Source organism: Trypanosoma equiperdum (assembly GCF_001457755.1).
Source record: "Trypanosoma equiperdum strain OVI genome assembly, contig: ctg_213, whole genome shotgun sequence".
NCBI classification, from domain to species: domain Eukaryota; phylum Euglenozoa; class Kinetoplastea; order Trypanosomatida; family Trypanosomatidae; genus Trypanosoma; species Trypanosoma equiperdum.
In genome coordinates this window covers 1-7,551 of record NW_027124103.1, presented here as the reverse complement: position 1 = coordinate 7,551, position 7,551 = coordinate 1, and the positions used below count along the sequence as shown (strand labels likewise).

Here is a 7,551-nt window from a genome sequence, read left to right as displayed (position 1 = left end):
AAAAAAAAAGGAGTATCAATCAGGGAGAGACACTTAATTCCTGCCTCTTGGTTCATCCGAACGCGGCCCTCCGGGGAGCTGTGTTAAGTTTGGCTCTGAAGCATTGTAGGTACTGCGCTGTGAGCGTAAAAGCGTATCGCAGTTTGGGGGGGGAGAAGGAAAGGTTCCGCAATGCTGCGTTTGCGCTCGTTTCACATACAGTCGCGTCATATGGTGCTGTACGCATTTAGATGGGAGATTGGACGGCTGATGCTACAGCGAAAGCCCCATTTTGCGTTGCTATACACATGTGTGCACCGAGCGCACTTCTCCTTTTTTAAAAAAAAACGGTAGGGTGAAGGCTGGGAGAAGTGCCCTGTTTGATGGGTGCCTCATGTCAACGGTGGGTTCTAGCGCAGCTGAAGTAGGTTGGTGATCTCAGCTTATAAAACAATATGTTTCTTATTCACTGTGGAAGCTTTATTACCCTCCGCATGTTCTTCCTTTTAAAATTTAACTGTTATTATTGTTGTTATTATTATCAATTTTGGTGACTTCCAGCATTCATAGAACACTGTGTATATGTGACGACATCTAGTTCACCGTGCTACGGTTTGGAGGAGATGATGCAGCCACCCCACTTGGAGGTTGAGTGAGTGTGCTGCCCCACGTTTGAACCCGATCCATGAGCATTCACTAATCAATCAACCATCAGGTTATTGTTTATCATGTCGTGCCCCTCGGTAGCTCTCTGAATGTTTCAGCACGTTGTCTTCTCTCTTCCCTTCAATGGTTCTCTATGTTTTTCCCATACGCTGCGCACGCTTGTGAATTTCGCACTTCAAATAAGCGGTAACGCGGTAAAATAGGGGAGAAAGTGAAAAGGGGCGGAGAGGACACCCAGGGACCAAGTTGTATCCGTGCATGGTGGTTTGTTAAAACCAGTGATAACCGACTGACCGTGTGTTCATAAGGATAGCAAAGTGACTTCGTCGATATACGGACAGACAAAAGCGCACGCAGTTAGGCTAAAATAGGTGATAACTATTAGTGGCAGGTGACCAAGAAAGTACCACCAATGCAGCGCGATGTGTACGCGTCGCTCATTAAGAAGCGGCACAAACAAATGGTCCCGCTGTTGATCCACCAGGTCTCCGGCGACATCACCCGTGAGAATATTTTTGACGAAGTCTTTCATGGCTACAAACTTCGTCGGATTGTTCTGATGACGCACATGGCTGCAACACCTGCTACGCTTCCGAGACTCCCGCGTGATATCATTGTGTCCGACTTTGACAAGCTGAAAGCCATTCACCAACCACACTTTCACTACAAACTACTTCCCCTTCTGTGCACTGACTTTGAAGCGTTTTCTGCGCTTCAGGGAATTTGTGCGAGCGCCAACTCACCCTTTACAATAGAAGACCGCAAGGACCCTCAGGGGCTAACGCATCGGCTCTCCAATGGCTGTTCGGAGCGTCAAGCGTTGTGCGAATTTTTTGACCCCCATATCGCACCAGCAGAGAAGCTTGTGCCGGTGTTCTCACGCAAACTCCCTATTTCCGCCGTCGTATTTGATGGTTTGCTCCTCAAGCAAAACTATCCTAAGGTGGCCGCATTGCTCACAGTCCATGAGGCCGCTTCAGAGAAAAGTATAATAGAACGTGCTATCATGAGAGACTTCTTTGTGTCACCGCTGTATACCAAGGTGAGTGGTAACAGCGACGTGGCTCAGTCACTCCGCCTGGTGCATCATTGCACGCACTTCATGGCTCTTAAGCGTGCGGTAGGTAGCGATGCTCCCAGTAGGCAGTCACTAATGCGACTCGCTGCGGAGAAGAAGTTGTTTATGTACGAAAAAATCGGCGACGAGTACCAATTCGTTCACTGAGCAGCGACTTGACCAATGAAAAGGGACCAGCTGGTTGAGGGGAAGTGCATATAGCGGCTGCAGTGGTATGAGGCAATGCCTCGATTATTGTGTTTGGTACGGATGTTTGCGTCATTGGTTATGCATACATAAGTAGTTTGTCACAGATATTTTAAAGAAAGCAGCGCAGATGCGTTTCTACATGCTTACCTATCTGACGAAACGGTGGAGCGGCGGTGTGTGAACAGCGCATACGGGTCTGTTTCCGCCGCATTGAACTGTGTGTCTGCAAGTTGGGATAAAATGAGCGGGGAAGTGCGTGGCTCACCAACCCTTACAAAATAACCCTTCGAAGTATTATGAACTTTCAAACATTTGTTACAACCCTTTCTCATCAAATTGTGCTGTGCAGCTTTCCCTATTTATTTGAGTTAAACCGGACAATCTCACTAGTCCCTATTTGTTTCTGCGTTGTTATATTTCTGATGGAAGAGTAGGGGGAGCCCTTAAGTGGTGTGGAAAATTGAGATAACTGGTGCCCAAAGTTTTTTTTAAAGGAGCTGAAAGAATATATCTATATACATTCAAAAGGCGTTTGTGGCATCACATTACCACAGCAGGGTGCGAGGACTACATCTCGGCGAGGCGGAAGAAGCTACGGAGAAGTCCTGCAGTTGCGGCCCAGTAGTTAAAAACTTGTAAGTGATAGTAAGAAAGGGAGAGGGCTGTTGTTACTTGGCTGTTCATAATCTCTTACATGCTAAGTCCCTGGAATGATTGTGTGGGAGATGATCATCAATGGATTCTTAAACCGCTGCAAAACCGACTTCGCTATGAAAGGCCGCTACCCGTCCAGCAGGCGGTGGTTCCAACGGTTCGGCGGGCATTGCTGAGTGGATTGCCGATGGATGTTTGCCTCACCGCTCCAACTGGCAGTGGAAAGACCCTGTGTTATCTCCTTCCTCTCTTACAAATGATTACCGAGGCTAAGAAGGGCACCAACCACACACGTCTTCTCGCATTGGTGCTGGTACCCACAAAGGCCTTAGGCCAGCAGGTAACGCACGAACTGCAACGACTTACCCGTGGAACAACCATAACTACTGTCTCGCTCTGTGATGAAATGAGTGTAAAAGAGGAGGCTGCAGCGTTAGTACGGACTGTTCGTCTTGTGGGAAGCGGTACACATCAAACACAGGGCCACTACAGAAATGTGCCCTACATGAACATCTACAATGGCGATAGTGTTTCCCTCCCGAGCAACGCCGCTGGTGTGGCACACAATGAAGATGAATCTGAGGATGGTGCAAGTAGTAGTGACGGTGGTAATGGTGAGGAAGTGGGATATGACTCCATGGTGGACTCTTCTCTTCACTACTACTCACGTGCAGATATTGTAATATCAACGCCACAGCGTCTGCTTCGCCATCTTGATGGCACTCCCGGCTTCACACTCCTGCACCTCCGTCTATTAGTTATCGATGAGGCAGATCAAGTTCTCTCCGGGAACTTTGCCAACTTCGTGGCGAAAGTGGTTGAACGATTCGAGGAGGAGCAAGCGTCACGCGTTGGTAGCACCGGAGACCGACGGCGGCTTACGCAATTAACATATAGTCTCCATAAATTCCTCTGTTCTGCAACATTGTCGTCGCATATTACGCGAATTTCGGAGGTTCGTCTGCGAAATTGCCGGCATTTCACATTGGACAGTTTCGGGACCGAAATTCAGCGGGAGGATGAAGGAGAACCCCTTCCACTTCCATCAACGGATGACACAGGGAGTAGAAAGAAGAACAAGCGGGATCAGGAGAGAGGAAACGCCAACACTAAGAATAAAAGAGGGGACGATGTGGGTAAAGGGGGCGAGGAAGACTCTTGTGAAGATGGCAATGAGGAAGTGAAACTGCCACTTTCTCGGCAGCAACTGGTGCGCACTTCGTTTGCACTTCCACCACGTCTTCAAGAGCACGTTGTCTTTGTGGAGGATTGGTACCGACACGCTGTTTTACTAAAACTCGTCCGGGCAATTGTCGACAAGCAAAAGAAGGCTGAAGCCCTTGTTGAAGAACATAAGAGGCGGGAAGAAGGTCTAGCGGCGCAAGATGATGAAAGTGAAGGCACTGGCCTCGGAAGCAATGGTTACGGTACTTTTAGTCGTGAAAATGTCAGGGAGTGCGAAAGCACCGAGTTTCGGGCTTTGCCACATCGAAGGCGTGGAGCCTCAAAACTTGTCGGAGCATCTGATCCTTCCTACCCATCATGTGATGATGACGCTGGTAGGCGCATTGTCATTTTCTGCCGCTCTGCTGATGAGGCACGTGTGATGGGTCACTTTCTTCTCTCGGCAGGGGTTCAGGCGACGGAGTTCACGACTCTCGCCACCGAAAGTGAGCGGCGCCGTGCACTTCTTAAATCCCGTCCCGATTCGTGTGTTGTTGCCTCTGATGCCCTCATGCGTGGTGTGGATGTGCCAAATGTCGGCCATGTGATTATGTACAATCCTCCGGAAACCCTTTCCCAATACGTCCATCGCGCGGGGCGTACTGCCCGGGCTATGCGGGCCGGTCACTTACATTTACTTTTACAAAAGCTTGGACCTAGTGGAACCATGAAGGATGGGGAGGTGGCTATGTTTAAAGCAATTAGTGCCGCCGTGTCTCGGATGCAACCAGTGCGGTACGAACGCCACTTTTTTATGTTTGATGTTGCACCCACTCAGTTGGGTAAAGTCGCGATTGAGTCCAGTCCTGAAGGTGGAAATAATGGGGAGGGTCGTGGTTTGGTGAAGGACAAGGCACGATTACTCATTGAGGAAGCGGATAGATATCTGAAGGAAACGCAATTGCGGTTAACGGGTCGCTGGGTGTCGGCACTTGAAAGCGCTCGGAGGGGTGACGCCGTGGGAAATAAGCCGTCGTCAGCGACATTTGGTGGCTCGAGGAGGTTTATATCACAAACAAAGAGAGAACGTGGCTGAAGAAGAAAATGAAGGGGGAAAATCGGAGAACGTGCCTGTTTTTCCGCTACGCACGTGAGAACCTGACCTGAAATTGCCATCAAGGTCCCTGGAGCATGAAGGGCAACCCCACCGGAAAAGGGAGGGTGTTTTGTGTTGGTGTGGTTATCGTTTAAATTACCAGGGCAAGCAGGTGCAGATAAATACGTTATAAAAAAAAAAAACAGTCTAAAAGGAAACAGAAAGGAAAAAACATTCAGTAAATTTGTTACACGCTACACCCGAAAAAAGTACGTGGGAAAATAGCACCGTGGAACATCATGTCGTCACATTTTTGTTTCATATGCTTTGAAAAACGTCACTTCCTGTGTTTTCCCGGTACTTTCCCTTTTCTTTTTTCCTTATCTTACCTTCGCACCGTTGAGGCTCCGGTAGGCTGATCTCTTTCTTGTTGATTTACGTGGAGTTTTTTTTTAAATTATTTTGTATACGCGTGTATATAAACATATACGTTTTGCTGATTGCAATGGGTGGAACAAAGAAAAAGGCAACGGTACCTATTAAGAAGGAAAGTAAATACAAGATTCCTTCTCATTTTGATTGTCCCTTTTGCGACGCAAAGAAATCCATTGCCGTGAGGTTGAAACGCAGCGATGGCTTGGCGTCGGTGCACTGCCGTGTGTGTCGTGTTGGGGAAAATAGGCATTATAACTTCTCACCGTTGGAAAAACCTGTGGACGTTTTTTTCCGCTTTCGTGAAGAATTGATGGAAAAGGATCACGAACTTTTGCGGGCACACAACGTTGAAACGGGAGCTATGGCCGCCCGCACTGGCCTTGCACAACTTGCGCCAAAAAATAGACAACAGGCAACGCTTGAAGAGGACATGGCCTCGGCGGAACCAAGCGATTATGACAACTTTTTAAGCACGGTAGAAAATATTAGCAGGTCCGCCCTCCTGGCATCTGACATCCATGTCGATAGTGAGTACGATGAGCCGCTGTTTTGACCAGAAACGGGGGGAAAAGAGAAGATAAACGTGAGGGATGATGAGACACGTATCGGCGGACCCCTTTTGTGGAACAGGGTGAAGTGCCCCATCAACAACGGAAAGGGGTGAAACAGAACGTTAGCAAACTCCGATGGTGTCACCATCCGGGAATGGACCGTTGAGGTCGGCGGTGCGTTACGAGCTGCGCATTTCATCTTTTATATGTTCCGTTTATGTTTTTTGTCTGCGAAAGAGGGATGGGATGGACGGATGGTGAGTGGGCGTTGTGAACCTGGACACAGCGGCTGCGTTGGGGTCAATGCAAATGATCGAGACTCCATGCGAGTGGTACTTTTTCTTTTGTTTTTATCAACTTGCAGAGTTACTTTCACCTCCATCAAACACTTCAAAATCACCTCTTTTCTTCTTCGGTGTATTTTGTGTGCCTCTTCGGGACCTGCATTTCAGGTCGCCAAGCGTTGTCCCCGCTTGTCAAAGTAATTGATTACGCTGTGTTTGCTGAGTGGGGCTCAGGAATTGGGAAATAAAATTTTGTAGAAACACGGTTCTTTACATACCACTTCTTCATTGCATGTAAGCCCATGAAGTTTCTTGTTGTCGATGGTGATTGGCCCGTAACTCCGTACACACTCACCCGTTCTGAATTAGTGTCACATTCAGTGGAGGAAGCAGACGGGGGTAGTGAAGGCGGTCAACTTATTATTCATGGCCATACGCTTGTTGCCCTCTGCCAGCAGCAGTTGCACACCTCGGTTGTAAGAGTGCGAGCAGCTCCTGATCTTTCCACATTGGGACTCACAATATTACACGAATCTTTAAGTGATAGCACTGGAAATATTCGCCTTGTCACTCCTAAGAGTCTCACGAGGCAGGTATTTGCAGTAGATGATCTGTTAGTGCACGGAAGGCTAATTGTTTTTACCTCCCGTTGGGAATCACTCGCTTCCGCCGCCATTGTTGGCGTGAAATCTGACCGAAGGGAAGAACACGAGCTAACTCGCAGAACCAAATCCAGGCCTGAGGAAACCAAGAATAGCGGTAGGGGTAACCATGACACTTCTGTGTCGCGGCCGAGCGTGTTTTCTGGGAGAAACCGAACGGCATTGCACAAGTTTACATGTGCTGAGACGTACTTTCAATCAATCCCCCCGGCTACGGTTCATGACTTGGATCTGTTGAATAATCTGATTCAAGCAGGAACCATTCGTCTCGACCCCCGCGTGGAAGTGTACCTCTGTACTGTGTGCGGATTCCTACCGCGTCAAACGTTTACAACATCATGCTGCGGTGCTATCATGTGCGGCGCATGCACACCACTTATATCTACTTCCTCAGTGATGCCATCTGTCATGAGCGAAAGATATGTTTGCATAGCCTGCAAAGAGCTTCCATTTACAAGTCACACTGCCCATGTGAGCAGGGATGCAGAAGTGATGAAGCTAGTGCGTGAGCTCCGCGTGCTACATCATCCACAGCTGGCTTCGGCAGCCTCAGCCACTAGTTCCCACGGAATGGCTGAGAAGAGTCACGCATCATTGCCCTTCCTTTTGCACTCCATGGGAATCATGCCAGCAAAACGTGATGTGGGAGGCGCCGCGGCACCCGTTCTTGGGTCGGTATTTCCAAATCCGTGAAAATCTACAATCAGAACCATATTCTGCCGGTTAGTTGTATACCCACATTAGTGAATATGAGGTTGGTTCTCACATAACCATGGGGAGCCGCACACATCAT

General features: G+C 48.5%; 4 protein-coding genes across 4 annotated transcripts; all 4 read left to right on the top strand.

Annotated features, from left to right (window-relative positions):
- Positions 1-1,057: 1,057 nt before the first annotated feature.
- Positions 1,058-1,870, top strand: TEOVI_000067700 (uncharacterized protein; the record flags this gene model as incomplete). Its single annotated transcript, XM_067224048.1, has 1 exon — positions 1,058-1,870. One exon carries the CDS (start codon positions 1,058-1,060, stop codon positions 1,868-1,870), a length of 813 nt encoding a protein of 270 aa, XP_067080149.1.
- Positions 1,871-2,606: 736 nt separating this feature from the next.
- Positions 2,607-4,826, top strand: TEOVI_000067600 (ATP-dependent DEAD/H RNA helicase, putative; the record flags this gene model as incomplete). Its single annotated transcript, XM_067224047.1, has 1 exon — positions 2,607-4,826. The coding sequence occupies one exon, from the start codon at positions 2,607-2,609 to the stop codon at positions 4,824-4,826; it is 2,220 nt and encodes a 739-aa protein (XP_067080148.1).
- Positions 4,827-5,331: 505 nt separating this feature from the next.
- Positions 5,332-5,814, top strand: TEOVI_000067500 (transcription elongation factor 1 homolog; the record flags this gene model as incomplete). The annotated part of the gene is made up of 1 exon (XM_067224046.1): positions 5,332-5,814. One exon carries the CDS (start codon positions 5,332-5,334, stop codon positions 5,812-5,814), a length of 483 nt encoding a protein of 160 aa, XP_067080147.1.
- A 584-nt stretch (positions 5,815-6,398) lies between these two features.
- TEOVI_000067400 (uncharacterized protein) lies at positions 6,399-7,451 on the top strand (the record flags this gene model as incomplete). Its single annotated transcript, XM_067224045.1, has 1 exon — positions 6,399-7,451. The coding sequence occupies one exon, from the start codon at positions 6,399-6,401 to the stop codon at positions 7,449-7,451; it is 1,053 nt and encodes a 350-aa protein (XP_067080146.1).
- Positions 7,452-7,551: the final 100 nt, after the last annotated feature.